The following is a 17,236-nucleotide window of genomic DNA, read 5'->3' on the forward strand; positions in this document are numbered from 1 at the left end:
TAGGCTGCATATTCATTCGTTTTTTCTGATTTTTATAGAAGAGTAAATTTTCTATAACAATATGAAAGAAAATTATTAACTTGTTTATCTACCTAGGAGGCTAGTAGTTATTTGTAATCATATTAATCAAAAGATGACTGAAAAATTCAAAGTTAATTATTGTGAAGTGCACAAAATCTAGAATATAGGGAGTTTCCACAGTACATTATACTAAGTTAACATATAATAGATTAAAAGCTGTAAAGCCAAAATCCTCATTTAAAAATTTAATGTTTCTGACATCATCTTCCACCATTCCATCAACTCTTCTTTTTCCTCTTCTTTTCTTTCAGACAATGACTCCAGTTCAAAATCAACCTGATTAAGAGAAACAATCAAGAACATCAGTAAGACTTTCAGACAGAGAATAATTAGGCTTTTAAGAGTAATTTACTGAAAGAAGATGCTTAACACAAACATAAGGTACCTTCTGGTTTAGGCTGGGTTTATTCCAAAGTGTTTTGAAGCTGATTTAAATATGTGCAACAATAGTATATCAGTACAGTAACTTACCTAAAAATACACACAGGTGAGCAAAATTTCCTAAAGAACCAGACATCTGTCCACTTGCATTTGACTTGACTAAAAATTTCAAAAAGTATGGGCCAATGAAATTAAAACTGAGTAACAGCCAGCCATGCAAATCGTATGGCATATTATAAAAAATATCATCAGCATATTGCCAACACAGATCACAGGATATTCTGAGTTGGAAGGGACTCGGGAGAGTCATCAAGTTCAACCCTCATGAGCTCCATTCTCTAACCAGATGAGCTAATCTCAGCTAGCACTGCAGATCCCCAGCATATCAAAACATGCATTCAATTTTAAGCCATCAAAAAGATCCAGGGAGCTTTTCCTAACACATAGCTCATTAATGTAGATACAATGTGCTAGCTTAGTATATCTTAACATACGATTCACACTAGTGAAATAGCATTTATTTTAAATACCTCCATATCTGTACTTAGAGTGAATTAAAAATGCTTCTGAAACCTTAGGTGCAGTCCAGGTCTTATTAACCTCACATACTGGGTATCTGTGCAAATCAGTGGCCCTCTGCTATGTTTCTGCATGAAGCTGACCACTGGTTTTAACCTAAGCAGGTAGTCATTTGACAAATTAAATTAAAAATATGTCCCAATCAGAACCTCAACATCTCCTATTTTTTATGTTGTGCTATTAAAAGATATTCTGTAATCTTCTGACTGGCTATTCAGACATGTACCAACAACATATTTAAGTATCTCAGTATTACCCTTCTCTGTGTATTTTTATTATAACTAAGAACACCAAGAGATTAAAAGAATTTACAGTGAGATAACTCTCAGTGGCTGGCACATCAAGTGTTGGAAGAGTAATTTCCAGACTTTCTAAATTAGCATGTTCTAGAGTAGTCTGAAAAATCACCTCCTGCTTACATGTATACCATGAGGGGAAAAGGGACCTTTTAAAGATATAATAGACAATAAACCAACACATGTGAGCACCTACCACAACAGCAGGGCTGAAGGGCACAGCCACTTTTTTAGTTATTGCTAGATAGCCTGGTGCTGAGGCTGTAACTTTGTAATTTCCAGGTACAAGCAATCTCCAGTAATCACCATCCTTGGCTGTAGAGAAGAAGAAAAGAATCAAATAAATATGTATAAGACTAATTACACAGCTAAGAATAAAGGCTCATGTTAATCTTTTATATTCCTGTCAGTGCTTTCTTTTTGACTGCCTGAAAGGATTCTTCCTTCTTTCTTCCTTTTTTCCTTCAGTAAAAGCTGTACATATATATACATACCATATTTGCTTCCTTTCAGGTAATAAAAAAAAAAAAGATTTAAATTTTGAAGTTGTGCTGGAGTCCCCATGAAAGATTTTGCCTGCTAAGACTGAAGGCTCTCCATCACACTGAAGAAAAGGACAATATAGGACATTATTCCACCTTAGAATCACCCACCAGCCAATGTAAAATCCATGCCAAGTGTCTGAGATTCTGTGCAATGTGATACAGATTTTTAATGTTCTTCAGTATTTTGATAATCCAAGTGTGAATAAATTTTATCCTCATCAAATTTAAATATGTGGGACTACCTTTCTCATCTTTCAGAAAAGACTATAAATCATAATTTCCTAGAGTACTGAATGTGTATCACCCTTGAAGCATCATTATCTACATGTTTCAGCATCCAGGCATTGTCAAGGGTTTTTTCATTTGGTTCAGAGAAATGAAGAAGTGGAAGCTTGATCTACTCAGGTCAAAGAAAGGCTCCTACTACTGCACTGTTACTACAGATTATCTTTCAAGTCACAGCATCAGAATTCATCATCACCTTCCCTAGAAATGGCATTTCCTCAAAGACTCAGATCTTCCCTGCACCAGCAGTAGGCAATGATCTAATTTGTCACAGGCCAATAATTTGAATTTCTCTACCTCCAGAAAACATTGCAGGGCTATTCTAAAGTTCAGCTAGCAGTGCCATTTAGAAGACTTGGCCATGCTCTTTGTATTAGTCCCTTAAACGCTTCTCTGCCACATCTGCAGCTACACTGTAAAAAGGGAAATATTACTTAAATATCTCCTATTTGCATGGTCAAAAAAATGCCACTAGTCAGTCCAGTTGTTCCCAGCTTTTTCTCTTCATGAAACAATGGGAAAAAAATACTGCAGAAGAACTACAGCAATGATCTATTCTAATTCCTGTCCCTGGAACAAAGCACAGCTTCAACTCATGAATAAAGAAGCAGAAGAGAAGCCGAAGCATTTGTCTCCTTCATTTTGACAGTGCTAATTTTCAAGTACTTGTTTTCATCCCTGTTTTGACAATACATGACTTTCAGTCTTATACACACATAATGATGTGAAAAGATACAGGATTAGATGCAATTTTTGTATCATAGAAGCATGAGCTCCTCTCTCACATACCTCACCTCTTGTACCTCAAAACACTTCTTTGCACAGATTATTCCCTTTCTATTTTGCCTGAATATTTATTTCCAGTCTCTATACATTTTGCCTTTTTGTTTACAGTGACAGAAGGTAACCAATGTTTTCACAGACTGGTCTCCTGCTTGGTAGAAGTGCTGGCGATCTCTTTGCAGGTAATGTGCAAACACAAGTCAGAGGTGACTGGGTATTCTACCAGTCCTGCTTCATAATATTCTGCATTTCTGTGACAGTATAGTGAGACATATCGAGAAAATGACCATAAAATAAGCTCATGCATAAAGCAGTGACATCTACTTATTGTTTTTCTAATCAGTATCTTTTGCAAATAAAAGAAAATGTCATTCAGGATAGGAGAGCATAGGTGTACAGGGAAGGCTGAAAGTTGGTTAAAAAGTTGGTGAAAGCAGCACTGTATGAGCTACCTTCTGAACTACTTCCTACAACAAAGCACAACATCACTGAAGAGGTGACACATCTTTTCTGTCAACACCAACCAGCACAATGCTTTAATCTTTTCGAATCACCCTTCTGAAAGAAACATCATGTAATTGTAACAGCAGAGAGATTTTATCTTTCCTGAAGGAAATTATGTAAATTGGAAATCTGTCAAGATTTTGCATACCAAAAGGTATGACTGCATTGTGAAAATTGTAACACTTTTGGACTTAAAATTTAGCCTTCAAACTAAAAACAGCACAGTTGACAGGGCTTTAAATCCTGTCAGAGCTGTGAAACACTATTTGCTTCACAAATCAGAAGTCAGACTAGAGCACTAATAACCAAGAGGCACCCAAACCAATTTACAACAGAGATCCATGAAGTCAAAAAAAAAAATAACAGTCTCAGTTACTCTGAGAGCAAAATACAAGTGAAAGATTCATGAAATCCTGTGGGCAACAAACTTTTTGAGGCACAACGTACCATCCTGGCTTCAAACTTTTGCTCCCTTAAAGCTGCAGTTTAAAAGATGTGAAATGGCTCCAGGTTGCTAATCCAAGGAAAAGCACTGCTGAGGTACCACACTCACCTGATGTAACATCATGGCTTATTCCCTCCACAGAAATTGTAGCATTTGCTATTGGATTGCCCTGAAGATCTTTAACAAAACCCTTCACTCCTCGATGAATCTAAAATAAATAAGGTCACCGACAAATGGTAAATAAAAAATTCTTAAGAAAATATGGCATTTTTTGGCAATGGAATATCTACTGATATATCTAACAAAGCATGCTATGAACCCCACAGTCTATAGGCTAACCGCTATCAAGGATAAATACTAAATATCATAATGGAACACAGAGTGAAGAGGAAAAATAATTCAGCAGGGAGTTATAATAATATATCTGTTCAATGCAAGTAATTCTCAGAAATACACAGCAAATCATAATACACACAAACATTGACCTTCAACTCTTTGTCATACTGGGGATTCATGAATGCATGGAAAAGCTTGGAAGAACAGCCTACAGAAACCTCTTTTTTAAAGTTTCATCAACTGTAAGAATGTAGAGCTAATGACATAACTTCTTAAAGGTAAAGCATTAGCTAAGTAAATGCAGTCACTTGGACTTCAGTGCACAATCCCTCTGTGAGATTCTTGAGCTTTCTATTGCACACCCAAAGCATCCAGTTCTGTGAGCTGGGACCACAGAGTCACAACACTTCCCTCCTGGACTGTGGGAGAAGAGCAGTGGTGGGTGATGGATGTCCTTGCTCCTTCATGCTCTGGGTACCAGCCCCAGCAGTACCTAATCTGTCTGCTCCCACTATATATGAAATTAAAGCACTGATATGATCTCAATGTGCAGAGAGACCATTACTGCCAGTGCATCTTAAGCACAGTCTGAAAGCAAACTCCTCAGAAGCAAGAGACTGAGAATCCAAGTGACTTCCTTTTCATGTCCAGAAACAGGGAACTCTTGGTGCTGGGGATGAGGGGATGTTGGGATGCACCTCACTGGGAGCCTGGAAACAAAGCAGCAAAGTACTGTGAAGTTCAGGTTCTCTCAGATTCTGTGTCCTTTGAAAAGACTTGTGGATCCTGAGTTTATTTTGAGATATTGATCCTCCCCTTTATGAACCTATATGGTGCATTCAGCTGCTATGGTTTTGTTCAGATTCTTCTAATATACACTGTGGGAGAAGCTTTGGAAAAGCAGAAATTATGTATGTGCACTCTCCTCAGCACTCCCAGGGGAGCTGGAGCATAGACCTCATCATCTTATTCTGAAAGAAGATAAAAACTAATGCCAAACAGACCATCTGAACTTCAAGGATAAAGCCAGTAGCTCTGCAGGAACAAAGGAAGTTGGCAAAATAGTGTCTTATACATGAACAATTTTGAAAATGCAGTGACAACATAGCTTTGCATGAATCAGAGAAAATTAACTCCTGTGTAGAGGAGCTGAACAACTTGAGATGGATTCCATATGGGTAAAAACCCGCAGGACAAGTACAGTTTTACCTCAGCCTAAAGATAATGTTTTAACAAAACAGTGTAACACTTCAAATATTCAAAATATTTCAGATTTCTCGCTAACGAAAGCATTTCGGCATAATTAAGTCCTTAAAGAAATGAATGTATTGATTGATTTGCTCTGCTAACAAAGTGTGTTTCTCATTTCACAGTCTCAGGTGTGCAATCACTAATGATATAATATATATTTGTAATTTTTAACTATAATGTTCAGGTTTCAGGAATTCTATATGGTCTAATCCAGCTGCCCAGGTTCCTGTACATCCATAGAATGATCCATCCCACATCTGCACACACACTGGAATATCTGCAGAGACCAATCCATCTTTCTGAGCACACGCACCGGTGTTGGGGGAGTCAATCATAGACTATGAAGATTTGTATTTTTTTTCATTGAGGAACCCAAAACAAGTAATTTAAATTAAGTGTCTACTACAGCTTAAGCAGTGTGAGAAGCATTCTATACTGGAAATTTGTCCTTCTTTTCCATTCTTCATCCAATTAGTTAGAAATATCACACAGAATTTACCACCACAGGACAAATAAGAATTAAAGTAACATCTGGATAAATATGATATTTTGAATTAGATGTTCACAAAGCACAAAGTTCAGAAGCTTTATGCACAATAACTAGTTTTGCTGGCCTCTTCTGTGCTACCTGCTCAATGTAATTTATAAGAGAGTTCTTGTTGTCCTCCCAGTAGCCCTTCAGAGTTTCTTCAGGTGGGAATTTTTCACAGCTGAGCTCCACTGTGATTTCAAAGCAGTTGCTGCTGAGGTAATTGAAATCCTGCATTCCTGCAATGCCAGAAAAGAGAGGTAGTGATGCATTTTGCAGTACTCTGAAGTAAGTAAGGGGGGACACATGAAATGATGTGACTACCAAGAAAAGAACAGCTATAAAGACAATTGATGTAACTCCACTCCATCTGCTTAATTTTGAATTCAGAAGCTTTAAATCAGAGAAACCAATAGGACAAATAATTCTAAAATGCATTTTCTTCCCAGAGAAAGTTTAGAAAAGCCTTGATAAATCAGCTGTATATTTCTACTTGATGCGTCACACGACCTGTATACTCTTAGTTCACACATTCTTGCATAGTGAAGTAGAAATTACATTTTTTCTCTTTGGGAAAGAAAATTATTTCAGATTATGGCTAAAATACTTCCATTTGAAAAAAATAACCAACAAAAGATGCTCACCTTGTATGCCAAGAAGAATAACAATTAATTATAAAGCAAATTAAACATAATAAAGTAACACTGAAAAAGAGATTTATAAAGATGGGTCAAAAATGTGCTCGGTTTTTTTTTTTAAAACATAACATTTTGCATTAGTAACATTTTATATGGAAAACATTTCCTTGTCATGATGTTCTGCATAGATTTCAACTATTCTCCACTGAAAAAATACAAAATAAAACTTCCTATAAAATTTATTTACATGGAAATTTTTGTATGGGTAGGGTTTCTTCAACTCAATGCCTCTGAAAAACCAATAGTAGATAGCCTTTGAAAGAGAGGAGAAACATCACTGTAAATGCAATTTTAATAATTGAAATTTTAAAACATAAATGGCATAGTGGCATCATCACTAGGAATAAAAACTTGATGAATAATATGCATTCTTTTACTTTTCTGAGCCCCTCCTCTTAGTACATGGGTATATTGGCTATTTGCTTGAATTGGTCAACCAAAATCCTAGGAGATTTCCAGTTTTGTAACTGGATCAACCAACTGGAAAGAGACAGTGGCCATCCCCAGGAGTGTTATAAATATATGCTTTGCAGAAGCTGATGTAGGACGATCCCTCACGTTCCCAGTCTGTCTAGCTCGCAGAGTCAGTGGATTCCCACATGGAGGTCTGAACAGAAAGTGGCTATCAAGCCTGTTGAGCACTCCCATGGAGGTCACTGAGGGATTTAGAAGTGTTTCTAGGACAGCTAATCCATTCAGCCCTGTGCTCCGCTTTGCAAGCTATATGAGACCTGAGGCAGTGTCTTTACTAAGCACCAGTGTTGTTCACAAGTCCATAACTGCCCAGAGGGCTGATGTCACATCCCAAAGAGAACCCTGAGGACAGCAAACAGACTGAGTCAGGTGGGATTTTGCCAACACATTAGGGTGAAGAGGTTCTTTTCTGCCAACCAGACAACAAGACTCCCAACTACTGACTGCACAGGGATTTTTCTGATTGCTAAAGAGCCTTTTTGTTTCTAAACATTTTTTTTTTTTTTTTAAGAAAAATTATATGGAAGGCAAAGGCTCCTGGGAGGGATGGCTTTGATGTTCCAGCAGGCAGAACTCTTAGATGGACCATTCAGCAATACATAGCAAGTGAGCAGTGGAGTCACAAGTAAAATCCTGACAGCAGTGCTGACTATCATGCATCTATTCTGGACACGAGATAATGCTGCTTTTGTTGATTTCTGTACTTCTTCTAAAAGAAAGAAAGAATGCATGAAGAGGAGAACAGGGAGCCAAAGGGCACGATGTAATTTTACTGTGGTGACAGTAATTCTTAACCATTACTGTTCCAATTCTCAGAAAATTTCTCTTTCCTCCCAAAATATTACTCAGGGATGCCCTAGTTTCCCAAGAACAGAATAAAGAAGCATTATATTTTCCAGCTTTGTGCGCAATGTCCATATCCTATAGTTTGTTTCTGGCCTTGTCCAAGGTTTGTGCGTTGCTCCTGAAAATAATTGTCATTTGAATCACTGAACTGCAGGAGATGATCTGAATCTCTGGGAGACAGAATGAAGCTGGGCAAGATCTAAACTATGGTCTACCACATATGTAATCTGGAGTGCACTGGGCTGCGCACCCTTTACCTCCCTCTTCACTATGGTGCTTAGGTGCAAAAAGCAAGAAACCAAAACATTTCTGAAGATTTATTCAATAATGCAGCAACTTTGCTGCCACCGGTCAAGTCCTCAAAGTGCCTTCTCCACGGCACGTATCACATGCAAGCACATCACCAAACTCCCAAAGCCTCTCGCTGTGACCAAGTGTAGCACTAACTTTCCCACATTTTCACAGGAACTGCTCTCTGAAGATTAGAAGGGCTTAGATACCTCAGATGCAACTGAGATTCAGAAATAAATGCCCTTTATTGCTGACCATGAGTAGGACTTTGGAACTGAGAACACAAAAACTTCTCTGTTCCACTACTCCAGTGACTGAGGGTCTACAGTGTCAGTGCTTACAAAAGCAAGCTTAGAATTTGGGAAAAAAAATTAAGTTATTCAGGTTTTAATTAAAAAATAACAAAATTAATAAATAAAGTGGAATGCAGGGTGTGTCCCTGGCATTCAGGCATCAGAACTACTTAAGACTTTGAACTGCAAGCTACAGCACTAAGTTAATTCAGTTTCCACACATAGAAAAGACAGCAACCTTTAGCAGGATAGAATGTACTTCAATGGGGAGAACATGAACACCTCCTACATTACTGTTTAGTGAAATCCTTAAAAAAACCTAACACTGCTTCCAAAACCAGTAGTCCAAGTTAGGAATCAGCTGAAGGCCAAGGGTGATTTGAGAGTACCTGAAAATTAAAAAAAGACACTTAAACAATAGCCTAATAGTACAGCAATGCAAGCTGATTTGAAAAGCTATGTTTGTAATGACATGAATCTGATTAGACTCAGGTGACTCTGTAATGACAGAAAAAGCAGAACAGGCATGTGGCTCAGTAGTAATTACTATTTGTTCTTCTCACTTATGGTTCGAGATAGGTGCTCCACACAAAAGATACATTAAAAAATCATTAAGAATGTTGAAAAGTTACACAGTCAACAGCTAAGGAAATGCCAAAATTAAAGTTGTTTGTGCAAATTTAGTTTGGCTTTCTTGTACATGAGTGAAATAATTAATTACATCTTGATAGAGAGAAGGCCTCCATTAAAAACAACATGGTTTTTATGTACAAACTTGTTTCTCCCCAGAGTCTGATGGCTAAAAGAGCCATTCCTGAACACAGAAGAATTACATCTTTGCTTGCCGTCTCTGAAAAACCCACATGGATCAACTAATTACAGATGACAACTACTACAAGTGTAACAGCATCATGTTACAGATGGCCACAGACTTAGCACAAAGGTGCTCTTGGGAAGCTTTTCTCTGTACCCCTATTCTACAGAAGGAAGTAACTACCAAACAGCAATACTGAGTAAAACCTCATGAATGCAATGGAGGGTTCCTCCTTACTTCCAGTTCGAGCCAAGGACTGTTAGCAGATGTCTCTGCCACAAATGTTCAGCCTTCCTACTAAAAGAAACCAGGTATTCAGAAAGACACGAAAAGCAACCCAGAGTCACAAGAGAGCCATCATATACTACCCCTGCAGACTGAAGAACCAGTGAAGATGGCTGCTGGCTCACCTGTCTTTTACAGAAGGTACAAGTCCCTGAGGATCAATTACATGGGCAACGAATTGATGTTGCACAGCTGGGGGCACCATAATAAGCTTTGTAGGGCAACAGCACCTATAGTAATTCATTAGAATGAAAAATCATTCTTTTCTAGGTCAGAGCTCTTGGTCTGATAAGGTACTGTCAAAGGCAGAACCTAAGAGATGACCAGGAATAGAGGCAGATAATGGGTAGGAGTGGATACTAGAGCTGTGTTCAGTGCAGAAAGGAATCTTCAGTAGAAGAGTGAGAAAGGAAGGGAAAAGGCGAAAGTGGGGGACAAAAGCCCAAAGGAACCCAAGCGTGCAAAGGTAGAGAAGTGCCACCTTAGCTCCAGCAGGAGCAGATACAGTAGAGACAAGGTCTTCTGAATTTCTTTTGATATATACCTAACTCTGGCAAGGATGCATAGTGGAATACTTTCCCTAAAGAAACATAAATGGCTTTTCAGTAGCTTATGCTGCTGCTACCTTTGAGTTCATTACCATATGCACTCTGATACCATCAATAACTTTAACTGCTACATTTTGGTTTTCAGATGGAGCTTTTCAGATTATAACTTCCCAGAAAATTTTCACTTGAACTGAGAAGTTTAGTTATTTGCCTTAGCACTAGACATATAATGAGCAGAACTGTTTTCACTAAATTATACTTGCTCTTTTTAAGTCAGCAAACACTACCATGGAGGTTTTGTTCAAAAGTCATAGCTTGCCAGGTGGTTTCTACACTTAAAAAAAACCCCCAAACCAATAATAGATTCAATCTGTATGGTCCAAGTATATTGTTGTCTCTCTATTTTTTATTAGCTGCACGATATTAAGATGATAGATCCTGTTTAGCACTAGGATTCCTGCCTATTAATGTCTGTACAAATATGAGAAAAATAAAGGCCTCACTTGGGGAATCAGCAGTCTAACTTAAAATAAGATTCAAAAAGAGAAAATCAAACTTTCCAAAAACTTTTTCCAGTGGAAAAATGTGTCTTTGCCATATGCAGTTTAATCAGAATCAAAGCATTTCATCAAAACAATGGAAAAACTGCTTTTCACAGCATTTTCTTAAGGAAAAACAAGCTGAAGTTAAATATGTCCACACTTTTATAGCTAATATTTAATATTTCATTAAGATAAAATTTAAGTGAATTGAAACAATTTTTTTACCATTAAAATTCTCAGTATTTTTTTATATTAATTTTTTTCTTCAGGTTATGCAAACTTTAGTTTTCAAGCATGTTTATATGGTTCAAATTCAAAGTAAAACGGTTACAATTCAACTTTTCAAAGTATGAAAAGCCTCACACAAAGAGATATTTTGGGGTTTTAGTTACATTCACAAATTTCAATATTTCACTTCACACTCAGCCCCTGGTGATCACTGGCTGTGTGAGTACTACCAACAACCACAGTTGTTCTGTTTCTAATTTCTTCACAGGAGTTTAAATATCTTCTTTTAGTACCACCTTTACTGGAAGAGAAGCAGAGTTAGGCTACCACTTAGGCTGTCTAATGCTTTGAGAGATTCCTACTCACTTCAGGTAAAAATTTAAAATTCACTCAGTGACTGTAACTGAATATCAAGAGAAGAACAAAGAATAAAACAGTTACGTGTGTTCAAAGTTATCCAGCATAAATCAACAAAGCCAAAGCACAGGGAAATCATTCCAACACAAGCTGGCTCAGAAATCTTCAGCTCAGTTTTCATTCCAAGTTTAACAGAGACAGACCACTCTAAGACTTAGATATCCCAAGACTTGTATCAGGCAACCAGGCTTCCCCACTTCCTTCAGCTTGGATGCCTTCACTATTGAGGTTCAAATGAACCATCAGCAGCCTGCTCTAATGAGGGTTTGTCAGGGGATTTTTCACTCTTTCCTTAACCCCTTCCCCCCCCCCCCCCCCCCAACTCCCTTAATATTTCATGATAGTAGAGTGTATCACTCAGCCTCTGTAGAACTATTAAATTTGCAGTGACCTGGAGCCTGAAGAAACACTGTAGAAAAAGCAATGAAAAGGAGTACTTTAATAGTTATCACAGTGAGCTTTATCCAATTTTATAGATGTACTGTGGTGAGTGACCAGCCTTTGATTTAGCCTTAAGCAGACCAAAAGTTGTGGATGACAATAACTCAAGCTCAGAAGGAACTCCTGTGGGATGGGCTCACCTCCTGGGACACTGTACCATGCACCACCATTAGTTGTTCCATCCACAAAGCTGCTGTCATCATCATTTTTACGACACGGTGGTCTGTTTGGATCAGACATAGCAGGGTTAAAAGAAGAATAACTGCGAGCCAGGCTTTGAAAAATAGCATCATCAGGGCAGGAGCTGTACTCATGAGCACTGCCTAGGGAAGAAAAGAAATTCCAGGAACAAGGATTAAAAGGGCAGTCATAGTGATTAGGCTCACAACTTAGATCACCAGCACTGCACAACAGAACCGTGCCTAAAAATACTATGTACACAGGTAGGTGTCCTACAGCATCACAAGCATTACTACAGCATTATCTTTTTAACATGAACGTTTCCCCATTACTTCATCAATTGTTGCCCTATAATTAAAGAGGCTAATCACAACAGTCTCAATGTTTACAAAAATACTACTTTAAAAGTGCACCGAAAAACCTAAGATATTCTAGGCTTTAGATATTTTTAGAAGAATGCATAGCTCAAAAACACAGATGTCTCCCTAGAGAGTATTATAGGTGGATATTAGAAGGATTTTCAATTAAACTGTGATTAAGTCGACTGAGAGAAAAGAATCACAAACAATGTAATTTCATTAAACTTCAGACATGTGTTCATCCCATAGTAGGAGAAAAAAACCTAATACTGCTGTATACTTTATGATAACATCTATGCCACAAGGTGATCCTTTTTATAAGGGACCAATACAGAAAATGGCAATGGTGATAGTTGTTTCTGTTAGCACACTACTGTTTTCAGAAATTCATTTTTTACAGGTGCAAGAAACCTCAACCTAGACACATCTTTCTCACTTCTTTTAACAGGGTACAAACAGCCCCAGCTAATTTAAGAACTAAGTTGCCTTGATTATTATATCTGAGGCACTGTGATTCCCTCAGGTATTACCTCATTTTTGTCATATAAATCTACTGAAACAAAATATTATCTTCAGAACTAGAAAATGTGGTCCTACAAGGACTAGCTTTAAACATGGGATTAGCATAATAAAATAAGTCATTACAAGGCAATGACTATAAATATTGTTTATATTTTTTTCAATTTTTATATGGTTTTTCAGGGTTCTATGGTTTTGTTTGCAAGGTTTATAAAATGGATCTAAGGTAGCAGTGAAGTAAGTGTAGAAGGAAATTTCTATCTCCTACTATTTCATGTGAACTTCTATTTACATACCACTCCGAGTCTCATCATAAGGATAATTTGCAACAAGGTCTCCTCCATGAAGATTGGCAGAGAGCACAAAAGGAATATCCATAATCCAGTGAATGACACCTTTTGTTTCAGGAGCAAGCTACAACAAAATATCGTTACCAGCAGTTACAAATCAACAATCCAGTGTGAAAACATTCAATCAAATGTTTGGGCTTAATAATTTCCACATACACTGTGCAAGACAGCTAAGTGAACAGTAATTTTATTCTGGCTTCAGAGAAAAATAAGTAAGTGCTTACATTAGATTTATAATTATATTATACATAAGTGGATTAATCTAAGTCCACAACTTAGGTATCAGCTATCTAAGAATAAGACACAAAAAGCAATCTCCATCTTTTACTTCTTCCCATAACGGATAAAAAAAACCTACACAATTTTAAATAAAGGAAAATAAAATAATTAAAAAAAAATGTCGGTGCAGTCTTTTCTCTGCATGGAAAGTAAAATTACCTTATTATTATTTTGAATTTGAGGACAGAACACAGCCATTAAGGCCACAATCCTATGGGACTGCAGTCACAACACTCGATTTTCTAGAAACTCCTCTGGGGATAAACACAAGAAGATAAAAATCCCTCCAGATATACAGCTGCATATTAAAGGCTTAAACTTCACAAAAATGCATTTGTTGTATGTGAGAATAGCTATCTAGCTAGCAATATAATTAAGCATAATACACAAGTGTATTTCTGGCAATGGTAAAAATGCAGAATATTTGGAAAACCATCTTAAAATCAAGAGAGAAGGCTATACAAAAAAAAACCCAGAAAATATCTTTCGTCTGAGAAATTGTGTAAGGATTAAGATGGATTTACTACAGCCATCCATTTTGAGGAAAAAAATCAAGAAGCTTCAGATGGATAAATTTAGCAAAATGAACAAAATATTCAGAACAACATGAACAATAAAGACCATACACACAGCACTTAGGGGTCACTACTGTTTGCTTACATAAAAGGGAAGAGGTGGGCATGTCAGTGACCCAGCATTCAGCCCCTACTTACCTTGGGATTCTGGTCCACAGCTTTTTTCATGTTCTTCAGAAGATGGTTGTTTGGGCCACCTTCTTTCTCATTAATGTAAACTATCCTATCAAGATCAGGAAAATTTCGGTTTAGATCTATTCCTTGGGCATTGCTTCGACCAACAAACCAGTCCTTAAGTTCACCAGGCTAAATGAGGAAAGGGAACACAAGAAGAAGGGAGATGAGTAGATTCAGATTACATATCAAGCTTTATATGGGTATGTTCCCTTACCATCTGCTTGAGAATAAGGGATCATCTGGGAGAAAAAACTCCTGAGAAACCAACAACTGAGTCAATCACCCCTATTCATTCCTAGAGCTCCATAGGGACAAGATCAACCTCTATTTCACTGAGGTTCTTGCAGGACAGGCTTGTTCTCAAATGGCACACTTGGAATAAGAATGAGTAAAATTACCAGCAGTATCAGATTTTTTGGTGCCAGTGGAGTCTTTCTCCAAGACTTGGCTTTTCCCCACTGCCTCATACCCTGACTATGAATTACAGATCTCACTTCAGCAACAGTGACCTGTAGCAACAGCACCTGTAGATTTATCTGGAAGACACAGGGAATGTTTGCACTTGTTTCAAGTTCCTCTAAATAACTTCAGGGTAAAGGAGGACCTTAATCTTTATTTGAATCTTTCATTGTGTCTGTCAGCCTTGTACACTGAAATGGCAGCAATGAGAATTTCTGCAAAACTATTTCTTTAAACTGATTCTCTAAAATAAGTTTTAGATTTCATTAAGGAAATGCCCTTCACAAAGCATAGTTTTCACTAGCTTCTCTCTGTAATCTTTCAGTATTCTTTAATGTAGGGTAAGTTTGGTTATTGGGGTATATTGAATCTGCTATCACACTCTGTATAGAGGATCAAATATTCTAAATCAGAACAGCAGTACTAAATTGAATCTTATAAATCGTATATAAATTTTAAGGCAGCTATATAAAATCAGGTGTACTTTGGCTAATGAGCAAAGGTTTCAAATAATATTACAGAACCTTTGCAGAGAGAGAATTCAAAGTAGCAAAATGCCATACCAATCTGAGGACAGCTTCTGCTTCACTGCCACGAGAGGGGGATGTGCGACAGAATATAAAGAGTCTCTGTGTATTCTTAAATACTTCATGAGAATCAGTTTAATACAGATCTTAATAAGGTTTGACTTATTTAATCATAAATAGCCACATGAGGACTTTCAACATTTCAATATTAATTTAAAAAATAAATATACCTTGTAAGCAAGGATTTTTTTTCCTCTATTACAAAATATACACCAGAATCTGTATAACAGGATTACTATTTGACTTCCATTTGCTAATTATGCATTAATGCATTATGTTTCTTGACTGAGTCATCACCCTAAAATGCATACTAAGTTTTCTTGATTAGTACCTTAATTAAAGTACCTCATACATGAAATTAAGAATCAAAGTTATGAATATTAAAAAATGGCTCATTAAATTAATATCCATATTTTAAAAAACAGAGTTTGTTGTTTTTGGGACCAAGCTCTGATGAATGTGAATATTTCTTTAAGTGTATTTGCATGGGAATATCCTTAAAGAAAACAAACTTTCCCTTTTCTAGCACTTTTGTAACATCGCTTATTACTAGTTTAGGAACTTGTGTGTTTAAGAGGCAGTTCAGTCAGTGAGCTTAGACAAAAGGATATGCATGTAACATAAACATAATTGTATTTTAAAATCACAGGAGAGAAGGCTACTTGTTGAAAAGTCAAGCATAAAATTCTCCTTGTCAAACATAACAAGCCTACTGTACTATTACGAAATACTCTGGTTTTGTTGTTCCATTCAACAATCACCACCAGGAATCCATGAATCTGTAAAACTCTTAATCCAAGAGCCATTATGATAAAGCTGACAGACATTGATAGCTCTTCTTATACACACAGCCTTACAAACCTGGGATGCTGCCTTCTCAAAGCCATCTGGGTTCAAAGATGGCATGATATGGATACGTGTGCTATGGATCAAGTTGATAATAGTATCATTTCCTTTCTGGTATTCGTTACACAAGTACTGCGCCAAGAAGATGAGCAACTCCCTTCCAACAGCTTCATTCCCATGCATATTCCCAACATATTTAAATTCTGGCTCTCCTGCAAGAAAAAGGAAGAACACATCTTAGAACAACATATAAAATCACCCATGGACTGGATCACACAGCACACCTGAGATCTGGGTATGACTATTACTACAACTGGGCATGGTATTCCCAAGTTTCAAACCTCCTTTAGAAAAAGGGATTTAGGGCTTTTTCTAAACTCTGGCTTAACAAATGCTAATTAATATTCAGCTGTTTGCCAAAGGCAGAGTGAGAAGAAGAGAAGAGAACACAGTGTGCCAAAATAATGCTAGGCACCGACATTAGCATTACTACTGTTGTGATCTAATGTAGTTGATGCATCAATACTACAAAAGTGTCTCTTGATTATGAAGTTTTAAAATATATAAACCAACACTAACAGAGCTTATCATCTTAGCTGTTCTCTCCAAGATTAGGTTAAACTTATTCTACTACACATGCATTACAATGCAATTCTTTAAGGAAAGCAATGCAAGCGAACAGCTGTTGATTGCAGTGATCTGAAAAATCTTACTCAGCAGGTGTTTTGGATATTCAGCTCAGACTTCATGAATTGCAACAACCTAACTCATAAAATCAATAATTTCCATTTAACATTCTAATAAACAGAACTTAATATATTCTTAAATATTCTATATATATATATATATATAAAATCTTTATTGAATGTTTATGTGTATATTTAATGTAGATTTTATACATATTGCATAGCCATACAATACACATATTAAATGTGTAACATATATATTCCATATATATTCTCCGCATAAAAAAGCCATACAATATTCCCAACTGCTAGTCTCATTCTCATGAC

The 17,236-nt window shown here is 36.9% G+C and overlaps 1 protein-coding gene across 1 annotated transcript in view; it reads right to left on the reverse strand.

Annotated features, from left to right (window-relative positions):
• Positions 1-258: 258 nt before the first annotated feature.
• The window catches only part of CPE (carboxypeptidase E), a 54,704-nt gene continuing 37,726 nt past the window's right edge, over positions 259-17,236 (reverse strand). The window contains 8 exon segments of the mRNA XM_062492859.1: positions 259-357; positions 1,534-1,652; positions 4,008-4,107; positions 6,115-6,254; positions 12,033-12,215; positions 13,247-13,364; positions 14,293-14,460; positions 16,239-16,435. Coding sequence (XP_062348843.1) covers positions 259-357; positions 1,534-1,652; positions 4,008-4,107; positions 6,115-6,254; positions 12,033-12,215; positions 13,247-13,364; positions 14,293-14,460; positions 16,239-16,435 — 1,124 coding nt within the window.

The sequence above is a fragment of the Cinclus cinclus genome, chromosome 5 (genome assembly GCF_963662255.1).
Source record: "Cinclus cinclus chromosome 5, bCinCin1.1, whole genome shotgun sequence".
Taxonomy (NCBI): Eukaryota; Metazoa; Chordata; class Aves; order Passeriformes; family Cinclidae; genus Cinclus; species Cinclus cinclus.